General features: G+C 39.0%; 1 protein-coding gene across 5 annotated transcripts in view; it reads left to right on the top strand.

The window, feature by feature from the left end:
- LOC134359957 (uncharacterized) overlaps positions 1 to 12,558 on the top strand; it is a 192,714-nt gene that overhangs the window by 162,405 nt on the left and 17,751 nt on the right. For all 5 annotated transcript variants that reach the window (XM_063073858.1, XM_063073857.1, XM_063073855.1 and 2 more), the window contains 2 exons: positions 895 to 930; positions 4,571 to 4,606. In XM_063073858.1, the coding sequence (XP_062929928.1) occupies positions 895 to 930; positions 4,571 to 4,606 (72 nt within the window). The remainder of the gene's footprint in view (positions 1 to 894; positions 931 to 4,570; positions 4,607 to 12,558) is intronic.

Here is a 12,558-nt window from a genome sequence, read left to right as displayed (position 1 = left end):
CTCAGCAGGGGTGATTGATAGGTTCGTGGCCTAAGGTAGAAGGAGATGAGTTATACGGCTCTCGTTGCATGCACATGCAGTTCAACTCTTTGAGTGATTACGTTGAAAGTTTGAAGTTAATAACTCATCTCCTTCTACCTTAGGCCACGAACTTATCAATCATTCCCGCTGTGGGCACTTTCTGGAGGTCCAAGATCCGTATGCTCCACGACCACTGGACTAAGTGTGTAAATGTAGGAGGGGACTATGTTGAAAAATAAATGTGCGAGATTTTCTAAAATTGACTCCTTCTACCTTAGGTCACGAACTTATCAAACACCCCTTGTATATCCTGGATCTAACAGGAGTCTTCACCATATGAATATTAATTTAGTGGTGGGAGTCAGAGTTGATGGGACCTCTGCAGGCTGCAGATGTAGTTGAAGTCTTTTTACATATGTCAAAATGAATATCTAGCCCAAACACTTAAAACTGTTCTTTATGCCATTTTCCAAAAATTTTGCATGTCACTTGACAAGGTTCCAGCATTACACATAGCACCCATTTAATGCACCACAAAAGTCTCCAACTTCTTGCCCTCTGCCTTAGAGCCAACAGGTAGTAAGTGCCGATCTTAACAGTAATCCCCAAACTCTGAGAATATTTGTAATAAAAATAGTCTCAGAAGTCAGAATGACAAAACTGCAGATTTATTTTATCTCGGTGCCATTTTTCAATACTCAAGGTGAAAGTGTTATGTCACTGTTACATTCTAAGCAATTTGCCTTTATTGTATTATCTGCACGTAATAAAGAATACCAGATAATGCCAATGAATCAGTCATTAAACTGAATGAGTGATTGAATAAAGTTATTGCAAAATTGAAACACAAAATATATTTCATTCTTCTGACAGGATTCAAAGGGAGCCTTCAGCTTCATTCGATGAGAAGTCAGTATCTTCCTTACTTTGTAAAATTCTTTTCAAATCTTTTTATTATTATTATTATCCAAAATTAACAAGAGCACATTGAAGTAGGCAACACTTACAATGTCTCAAGAGAAAGAAAAAACATTGTTTTAAAGATTGAAAAAAATTTTGGTGACAAAAGAAGAGGAAAAAACCCAGCTAAAGTAAAGTGAGAAAAAAAATCATTAGGTGTTCAACACCGGAGCCAAGCATCATACAAAAAGCTTCTAAAGATAAACAGCAGCCGCCAGCCAGAAAAAAAATGTACCAAAAATTTACAATTAGATCATGGAGGAAATCTATCAATTAACTCAAATGATAGTAATGAGCAAATGAACCCAATCTTTTCTCAAAATCAAACATAGGTTCAAAGGTTCGACTTCTAATTTTCTCCAAACTAAGACATAGCATCACTTGCGAGAACCATTGTAACAGATAGGAGCCGATGTATCCTTCCACTTCAGCAAAATGGCCCTCCTAGCTATCAATGTAACAAATGCAATAACGTTGATCAGACAAAGAGATACCGCAGATATTTTGAGGCATTATTTCAAAAAGCACAGCTAATTTATTAGGTTGTAAATTAATTTTAAGTGCTTTAGAAATTGTAGAAAAAACTGACTTCCAGAACTGTTCCAGTATAGAACAAGACTGAAACGTGTGTCAGTGTAGCTGTCTCAGTTTTACATCTATTGCAATAACTATCAACATTAGGAAACATTTTAGACAATCTCTCCTTCGTCAAATAGTAACGATGTACAATTTTAAATTGAATTGGTGAATGACTAGCACAGATCGAAGAAAAGTTAACCAATTTCAGAATCCGCGTCCAGTCCTCCAGCATAAAAGTCAAATTAAATTCCTTTTCACAATCTTGTTTAATCTTAAATAAAGGACGCTTATTCCATTGTAATAGTAAATTATAAATTCATCAAAGGGTTCATACTCGTAATAGTATCTAACAGGTCAACATCCAATATTTAAGGAAAATTACTTAAATATTTTTGTAAGAAATGTACAACTTGAAGGTATTGTAAAAAGTGTGAGTATGAAAGAGAATATTTATCAATTAATTGTTCAAAAGACATCCATCTATCTTCTTCAAATAAATCCCAAAAATAATTAATATCTTTATTTTTCCAAAGTAAAAAATTTGGATCACTCAAAGAAGGCTTAAAAAAGTAATATCCATAAATTAAACTACAAAGTTTCAATCTTTTAAGATTAAAAAAATTACAGAACTGGAGCCAAGTTTGTAAAGAATACTTAATCACAGGATATAAATTTAAATTAGCAATTTTAGCCAATTGTATAGGTAAAGCAGCTCCCAACAACGAGGTTAAATAAAACTGTTTCACAGCTTTCAATTCCAAGTCTACCCAAATTGGCCGATCATTCTTATCAACCCAATGTAACCAAAAGAACATATATCGCACATTAACAGCCCAGTAATACATTCTTAAATTAGGCAAAGCAAGACCTCCATCCTTTTTCAACTTTTGTAAGTGACATTTACTAATTCTTGGTCTTTTATTATTCCAAATAAAAGTCAAAATAATAGAATCAATCCGATCAAAAGACTTCTTAGTCAGAAAAACAGGGATATTCTGAAATAAATATAAAAAATTTGGTAAAATCATTATTTTGACTATATGGATGCGACCAGCAAGTGAAAATGTAAGTGGGTTCCATCTACTAAATAAATACTTCATAGAATCTACCAAGGGAACAAAATTAGCTTTATAAAGATCCTTATATTTTTTAGTAATAATAACATCTAAATATCTAAAGGAATCCGTGACTTTGAAAGGAGTATTATCATATATAGAAACAGATTCATTTAAAGGAAACAGTTCACTTTTACTAAAATTTATTTTATATCCTGAAAAATCTCCAAATTCATTAAACAATTTTAGCAAGGCAGGAATAGGTTCCTGGGGATTGGATATGTAAACCAGTAAATCCTCAGTGTAAAGAGAATTCTTATGAATGGTCTCATTCACAAAAACCCCATAAATATCTTTAGCTTCACGAAGAGCAATAGCAAGGGGTTCTAATATTAAATAACAAAGGACTTAATGAACAACCTTGTCCTGTTCCCCGTGAAAGCTGAAAAAAGGGGATCTACGGTTATTAGTAATAACAGTAGCAATAGGAGTTTTATATATCATTCTAATCCAATTATTAAAATTAACACAAAAGCCAAATTTCTCTAAAACATTAAATAAATATTTCCATTCAACAGGATCGAAAGCTTTTTCAGCATCCAAAGAGACGACGCATTGTGGAGCTTTAAAAGAGGACGAATATATAATGTTAAATAATCTCCAAACATTTGAAAAGGAATAACGACCCTTTATAAAGCCTGTTTGATCTTTGAAAATAATTTTACCCAAAATATTTTCCAACCGATTGGCCATTATCTTTGACAGAATCTTAGCATTGACGTTCAATAATGAAATAGGTCTTATATGAGGCACAATCAGTAGGATCTTTATCCTTTTTAAGAATTAAAGAAATAGAAGCCTCATAAAAAGTAGAGGGTAAATCACCTTTCACAAAAGAATCCTTAAACATTTCCAACATATACGGAGAAAGCAATTTTCCAAATTTTTTATAAAATTCTACAGGATAGCCATCAAGTCCAGGGGCCTTACCAGATTGCATCGAAAAAATAGCTTTATGAATTTGGGCTTCAGTAATTTGGGCATCAAGAGTTTTTTGATTCTCAACAGAAATTTGAGGGAAAGCAATCTTTCGTAAGAAAGCATTCATTTTAGAAGAATCTACTGGAAATTGAGATTTATAAAGTTCAGTATAAAAATCTTGAAAAATCTTACTAATTTCTTCATATTCCCAAGCCAGGGTACCATCTTTCCTACAGATTTTAAAAATTTGTCTTTTGGCTCTAGCCGTTTTTAATTGAGATGCAAGCAGTTTGTTATTTTTATCTCCAAACATATAAAATTGGCTCTTTAGCTTAATCAAGTAGCCTTCAATAGGATGAGTTAATAATAAATTATATTGTGATTGAAGTTCCACCCTTTCTTTGAATAAATCTATATTAGGGGAGATTGCATAAATATTATCTCAGTCTTTAATTTGTTTTGAAATCTTATCTAATTCTACTTTAGTCTGTTTTTTAAGCTTAGCTGAATAAGAAATGATCTGACCACGTAAAAATGCTTCAACTTAGACATACCCCCTATATCATTCGAAAGGAAAAAATTCTTTTATCTGGGTTTCAATGAAGCTGACAAAGTCAGAGTTCTGCAGTAATGTCTGAGACCAGCACCATGGTGGGCGGGCAAGAATGACATCATCAAATTCGAAAGATAAACTCAGAGGCACATGATCAGATATAGCAATAGCGTCATATTCACAATTCTTAACCCTAGGCAAGAAGCAAGGATCAACTATAATATAATCAATCCTCTAATATTTTTTATAAACATGTAAAAAAAAGAATATCCTCTGTCATCAGGGTGTAAGTATCTCCATAGTTCAATCAGTCAAGAATACAAAATAATGCCAGTGGATAAGACTTTAAACTGAATGTCTGAATGATTAAATAAAGTTATTGCAAAATTGAAACATAAAATGTTTTTCATTCTTTTGACAGGACTCTGAGACAGCCTCCACCTTCATTCGATAATAAGTAAGTATCTTCCTTACTTTTTAAAATTATTTATTTCCAGAAAGAGTAAACTTCTGGTCACTTCTTACCCATGATCACAGAGACTAGAAACTCTTCCAAACACTAAAATATATAATTGATGGAAATCTGAAATAAAATCTGTATTTCTTGAATAAGTAAGACCATAAGATATAGGAGCATAATTAGTCCATTCAGCCATCTAGTCTGCTCTGCCATTTTACCATGCCTGATCCATTTCCCTTAACCCCATTTGCCTTGCTTCTCCCCATAACTTTACATGCCCTGACTAATCAAGAACCAATCAACTTCCACTTTAAATGCACCATAGCCACCTGTGGCAATGAATTCCACAGATTCACCGGCCTCTGACTAAAGAAATTCATCCTCAGCTCCCTTCTAAATGGACATCCCTCTGTTTTGAGGCTGTGCCTCTGGAACTAGAACCCCCCCCCCCCCACCAAAGGAAACATCCTCTTCATATTGACTTTATCTGAGCCTTTTACTATTCAGTAGGTTTCAATGAGATCCCCCCTCATTCTTTTAAATTCCAGAGAGTACAAGCCCAGAGCCTTCAATCACTATTCATATGAATCAGAATCAGGTTTATTATCATCGGCAAAATTTGTTAACTTAGCAGCAGCAGTTTAATGCAATACATAATATAGAAGAAGAAGAAAAATTAAAAATCTAATAATAATAAGTAAGTAAAACAATTACAGTATATGTATTTTGAATAGGTTAAAAATAGTGCAAAAGACAATTAATATATATTTTAAAAAGTGAGGTAGTATTCACAGGTTCAATGTCAATTTAGGAATCGGATGGCAGAGGGGAAGAAGCTGTACCTGAATCACTGAGTGTGTGCCTTCAGGCTTCTGTATCTCTTACCTGATGGTAACAGTGGGAAAAGGGCATGCCCTGGGTGCTGGAGGTCCTCAATAATGGACGCTATCTTTATGAGACACCGCTCCTTGTGATATCTTTGGTACTAAATTTACAACCCTCTGCAACTTCTTTCAGTCCGGTGCAGTAGCCCCCACATCCATACCAGACAGTGAAGCAGCCTGTCAGAATGCTTTCCATGGTACATCTATAGAAGTATTTGAGTGTATTTGTTGATATTCCAAATCTCATCACAGTCCTAATGAAGTATAGTCACTGCCTTGCCTTCTTTATAACTGCATCGATATGTTGGGACCAGGTTAGGTCCTCAAAGGTCTTGACACCCAGGGACTTGAAACTGCTCACTCTCTCCACTTCTGATCCTTTTATGAAGATTGGTGTGTGTTCCTTCATCTTGCCCTTCCTGAAATCCACAATCAGCTCTTTCGTCTTACTGATGTTGAGTGCAAAGTTGTTGCAGTGACACCACTCCATTAGTTGCTATATCTCCCTCCTGACACCCTCTCGTCTCCATCTAAAATTCTACCAACAACGGTTGTACAGCAAATCTGTAGATGGTATTTGAGCTATGCCTAGCCACACAGTCATGGGTATAGAGAGAATAGAGCAGTGGGCTAAGCATACACCCCTGAGGTGCACCAGTGTTGGATCGTCAGCGAGGAGAAGATGGTATCACTAATCCACACAGATTGTGGTCTTCTGGTTAGGAAGTTGAGGATCCAATTGCAGAGGGAGGTTCAGAGGCCCAGGTTCATTAACTTCTCAATCAGGAATTGTGGGAATGATGGTGTTAAATGCTGAGCTGTAGTCAATGTACAGCGTCCTGACATATGTGTTTGTATTGTCCAGGGGTCTAAGGCCGTGTGAAGAGGCATTGAGATTGCATCTGCCGTTGATCTATTGTGGCGATAGGCAAATTGCAATGGGTGCAGGTTCTTACTGAGATAGTTCAGTCTAGTCATAACCAACGGGTATAATTGTTGCCGTTTTGAAGCAAGTGAGAACTTCTGCCCATGGCAGTGAGAGATTGAAAATGTCCTTGAATACTCCCTCTAGCTGGTTGGCACAAGTTTTCAAATCCTTTCCAGGTACTCCATCAGGACCTTCCACCTTGCGAGGATTCACCCTCTTTAAGGACAGCCTAACATTGGCCTCTGAGACAGAGATCACAGGGTCACCAGGTGCTGTAGGGATCTTCACAGCTGTAGTTATATTCTCCCTTTCAAAGTGGGCATAGAAGGCATTGAGTTCATCTGGTAGTGAAGCATCGCTGCCATTCATGCTATTGGGTTTCACTGTGTAGGAGGTAATGTCCTGCAAACCTTGCCAGAGATATCGTACATCCGATGTTTCCAACCTCGTTCATAATTGTCTCTTTGCCCTTGAAATAGCCTTCTGTAAACCATGCCTGGTTTTCTGATACAGATTTGGGTCACCAGACTTAAATGCCACAGATCTAGCCTTCAGCAGATGACGTACCTCCTGGTTCATCCATGACTTTTAGTTTGTGAGTATACAGTAAGTCTTTGTAAGCACACACTCATCTACACAGGTTTTAATGAAGTCGGTAACAACTGCAGCAAACTCATCCAGATTCGAAGATGAATCCCTGAATACGGTCCAGTCCACCAATTCAAAGCAGTCCTGTAAGCGCTGCTGTGCTTCCTTTGTTCAAACCTTCTTGGTCCTCACTAGTGGTGCTGCAGTCTTCAGTCTCTGCCTATACTCAGGGAGTAGAAGTACAGCCAGGTGATCAGACTTCCCGAAGTGAGGACATGGAACAGCACAGTAGGCATTCTTGATGGTGGTGTAACAGTGGTTTAGTATGTTGTTTCCTCTGGTGTTGCAAGTGATCTGTTGATGGTAATTGCTTAGTGATTTTTTTCAAACTGGCCTGGTTAAAATCCCCCAAAACGACGATGAAGGTGATAGGGTGGCATGTTTCGTGCATGCTGATCCCATTGCTCAGATCGTCTAAAGCCTGATTGACGTTGGCCTGAAGTGGAATGTATATCAAAATGATCCAGGAAATCTCCCGTGGTATGTAAAATGCACGACACTTAACTGCAAGATATTCTAGGTCTGGTGAGCAGGATTGGGACAGCACCCCCAAGAAGAGTTGATTATGAGGCATACTCCTCCACCTCTGCTTTTGAGAGACTATAGATCTAGCCTGATGGTGTATATTAAACCCATAGATCTGAATCGCTGCATCTGGTACAGAAGGGGTTAACCAGGATTCCGTGAAACAAAGGACACACACGGTCCTAATGTCCCTCTGTTTCAGCACCCTGGCTCTGACATCATCGATTTTATTCACCAGAGACTGCATGTTCGCCAGCAAGGTAGTCGGTAGTGGGAGTTTAAAACCCCGTTTCCTTAAATGCACTTGTATCCCTGACCTACAGCCACGTTTCCTGTATGGAATCGACGAGGAATCCATCCAGTATCGGCATAGGTTCCGTTAATGTAGAAGCAATAGTAGTTCGTTTAAACACATTAAGACATCTTTGTTGACTGTACTGACCTTTGAAGCAGTTGACCTTTTTAGCTGTATCAGGCTGAAACAAGAATATTTAATCGTATCCATTGAGAGTTCTGCTGCTACACAAGTCGCCTCGAGGCACCCCGGAAGTCAAATGCTTTAATTCCCAGAATCATTCTCATGAACCTCCTCTGAACCCTCTCCAATGTCAGCACATCCTTTACTATATATGGGGCTCTACGTGAGGCCTCACAGGTGCCTTATACAGACTCAACATTGCATCCTTGCTTTAATATTCAAGTCCTCTTGAAAGGAATCCTAACTTTGCATTTGTCTTCCTCACCACCGATTCAACCTGCAAATTAACCTTTAGGGAATTCTGCACAAGGACTCCCAAATCTGTTTGCACCTCAAATTTTTAAATTTTCTCCCCATTAGAAAATATTCTATGCTTTTATTCCTTCTACCAAAGTGCATGACAATACACTTCCTGAAATTGTACTCCTTATACCACTTCTTTGCCTATACAGGTTTCCCCCGCCATCCAAAGGTACAGCGTTCCTATGAAAAAAAACAAAAAATATCCTACCAAATCATGCCAAATAACACATAAAATTTAAAATAGCAGTAACGTATAGTAAAAGCAGGAATGGTATGATAAATACACAGCCTATCTAAAGTAGAAATACTTTTCTACAATCATTGCTGCACTGTTCTCCGTAGCAAAAATCTCACACAAGTGCTCTTGGCAGAAACACTCTCTCCAGTAACCTTTAAGCTATGAAGCTGCCAAATCATACCAAGTAACACATAAAAATACACACCCTGTATAAAGTAGAAATAATGTATGTACGGTGTAGTATCACTTACCGGAATCGAGAAGTCAGTGCCGAGCACACTGATGATGGTGTGTTAGGCTGAGTCATCAGAGGTTGGGGTGGTGCAGTGGTCCCCAACCTCTGGGCAGCGAACCTATACCGATCCGCGAAGAATGCAGCGGTTGCCGGGATGCACCCAGCACATCTTTAAGAAAAATGCCGAAATAAACAAGCTAATTAATTAGTAGCTGCCCAGCACGTAAATGTCGGCCCAGATCAGAGGCAATTGCATCGCATTAGGGTTAGGGGTAGCCTCTGATCTGGGCCGACATTTACATGCCGGGCGGCACCTAATTAATTAACTTGTTTATTTCGGCTTTTTTCTTAAAGATGTGTTGGGTGCATCCCGGCTACCGCTGCATTCTCCGTGGCAATGTATCAGTCCGCGGCCCGAGGATTGGGGTGGTGGGACACTGGGGTGTCATCTCATCGTCGTCTGTTTCCATCAAGGTAGGCAGGTCATCTTCTATGTCTGCCTGCCTCAATGTCGAAGGTTGAGGTTCATCGTCTGCTGTGGATGATGTGGAAGGCTTGAAAAACAATAGTATGCTTGACTGCTTAGCCTCGTGCATTTTTCTGTCATACAATTCTTTGTAAGCACTCAAACCATCTTGCAAATATGCCCAAAACCTCCGTACCCTTTCAAAATTAAAATCGTACTTTTCTGCAATAATTGCAGTGAAAATCTCACGCAGTTGCTTCACGTTCCGTTCCTGGACAACTTCACTTTCGGTCCGTTTGCTACTGCATTCGGTTTTGATTGTTATCCTTTCCTCTTCCAATTGCATCAGCCCTTCAGTTCTTGGTCATGGGATGTCAAAACTTCTTCAACATCATCTTCGTCAACTTCCACAAGCCAAACTCACTTTGTCCTTACTTCGTTCACCACGATCGAAATGTTTAATTATGTCTAGTTTTACGCTCAGTGTAACACCCTTACGAGCTCTTTTAGGCTTTTCCGATATCTTAAAACTCATCTTGCTAACGGCTGCTCACAGGCACATGTTTAAGCATTGCCAGCTAGAATGCAGTTCCGGGGGAGGAGCTTGGCTGCTCGGGCTGCGCTCTGCCTTTTTATCGCTCGCTGCTTTTTTCGTAACAGTGAAAACACCTTCTGTTAGCAAAAGCAGGTAACTAATGTAGGTCTTTCGTAATAGTGAGGTTTCGTAAAGCTGACGTTCAAAAAACGGGGGACACATGTACCCCTAATCTGTCTAAGTCCTTCTGCAACCTACCTGTTTCCTCAATAATACCTGAAGAAGAAAGCCCTTAACTCCGAGTGGAGTCATCGGAACGCTGTCATGACGGCATTTTTTTAGCTGGCTTTCTTATTTTTCTGAGGCCAAGTTGCTAGCTCAACGCTCAACCCAGCACGGATGGAAAGCGTACAAGGGAGCCAGCTGCATTTGAACACGGGAGCCTTCGCTCTGAAGTCCAGTGCTGATGCCACCAGCCAGCTCAATAATACCTGCCCTCCCACCTATCTTCATTTTGTCTGCAAACTTGGCCACAAAGCCATCGATTCCTTAATTCAAATCATTGACATACAACGTAAAAAGACACGATCCTAATGCCAAACACTGTGGAACACCTCTCATCACCAGCAGCCAATCAGAAACTGCTCCCCCTATTTCCCACCCTTTGCCTCCTGCCAATTAGCTACTCCTCTATCCTTGCTACTATCTCTCCTGTAATACCCTGGGTTCTTACCTTGTTAAACAGCCTCACATGCAACACTTTGTCTAAGCCCTTCTGAAAATCCACAACATCCACTGATTCTCCTTTGTTTATTCTGCTTGTTATTTCCTCAAAGAGTTGCAACAAATTTGTCAGGCAAGGTTTTTCCTTGAGGAAACCATTCTGACTTTGGCCTAGTTTCTCATCTGCCTACAAGTATCCTGAAACTACATCCTTAACAAGCAACTACAACATATTCCCAACCACTGAGATCAGGCTAACTGGCCTGTAATTTCCCTTCTGGCTCCACTTGAAGAGTGGAGTAACATTTGCAATTTTCCAGTCCTCTGGAACCATGCCAGAATCTATTAATTCTTGAAAGATTTTTACTAATGCCTCCACAATCTCCTCAGCTACCTCTTTCAGCACCTTGCAGTGTAGTCCATCTGGTCCAGGTGACTTATCTACCTTCAGACCGTTTGGTTTCCCAAGCACCTCCTCCCTAGTAATAGAAACTGCACAACTGCACTCACTTCTGCTCCCTGACACTCTTGAGCTATACTGCTAGTGTTTTCCACAGTGAAGACTGAATCAAAATACTTACTCAGTTCAAACACCGTTTTCTTGTCCCCCATTACTATCTCTTGAGTGTCATTTTCCAGTGGTCCAATATCTACTCTTGCCTCTCTTTTATTCTTTATATATCTGTAAATACTATAGGTATAATTTTTGATCATATTGGCTAGCTTACCTTCATATTTCATCTTTTCCCCCTTTATGGGTTTTTAGTTGCCTTGTTGGTTTTTAAAAATAGTCAATCCTCTAACTTCCCATGAACTTTTGTTTTACTATATGCCCTCTATTTTGTTTTTATGTTAACATTGTTTTCTCTTGCCAGTCACAATTGCTTCATCCTGCTTTTAGAATACTTCCTCTTCTTTGGAATGTATCTATCCTGCGCCTTCTAAATTTCTCCCAGAAATTCCAGCCATTGCTGCTCTGCCGTCATCCCTGCTGGCGTCCCCTTCCCATTAACTTTGACTAGCTCCTCTCTCATACCTCTGAAATTCGTTTTTCTCCACTGTAATACTGATACATTTGACGTTAGCTATTCCCTCTCGAATTGCAGGGTGAATTCCATCATACTATGATCACTGTTACCTCCATTACCTTAAGCTTCATAATTATATCCAGTTCATTACACAACACTCAATCCAGAATTGCAGATCCTCTAGTAAGTTCAACCATTAGCTGCTCCAAAAAGCCATCTTGGAGGTGTTTCAAATATTCTTTCTCATGGCATCAGCTTCAACTTGATTTTCTCAATATATCTTCATATTCAAACCACCATGACTAACATTACATTGCCTTTTTGACATGCTTTTTCTATCTCCCTCTGTAATTTGTAAACCACATCCTGGCTACTTTTCAGAAGCCTATATATAACTCACATCAGGGTCTTCTTACCCATCCAGTTTCTTAACTCTACCCCCAAGGATTCTACATCTTCTGATCCTATGTCAGCTCTTTCTAGATCTTGTTTCATTGTTTACCAGCAGAGTACTTCTCCTCCTCTGCCTACCTTCCTGTCCTGTTGATAGATTGTGTATCCTTGGATATTAAGCTCCTAACTATAATCATCTTTCAGCCATGACTCCATGATACCCACATCATATCTGCCTAACTCTAACTCCGCCAAATCATCTACCTTATTTTGTGTACTGCATGCATTCAAATATAAGACATTCATTCCTGTCATCCTTTTCATTTTTGTCCCTGTTACATTGTAGCCTATCCCACTGACTGCATTTTTGCCCTATTAACTCCCTGTCCTTCCTGACCTCCTCATTATACACTGCCTCTGCTTGTAAACCAACATTCCTGTAATCGGCCCCATCAGTCCAGTTCCAATCCTTCTGACAAATTAGTTTCAACCCTCCCCAACACCTCTAGGAAACCTGTCTGTAAATATATTGGTACCCTTTGGGTTCAGGTGCAGCCCATCCTTT

The sequence above is a fragment of the Mobula hypostoma genome, chromosome 21 (genome assembly GCF_963921235.1).
Source record: "Mobula hypostoma chromosome 21, sMobHyp1.1, whole genome shotgun sequence".
In the NCBI taxonomy this organism is placed as follows: Eukaryota; Metazoa; Chordata; class Chondrichthyes; order Myliobatiformes; family Myliobatidae; genus Mobula; species Mobula hypostoma.
The sequence above is the reverse complement of the archived record's forward strand: the minus strand, read 5'-3'. Positions and strand labels throughout refer to the sequence as shown.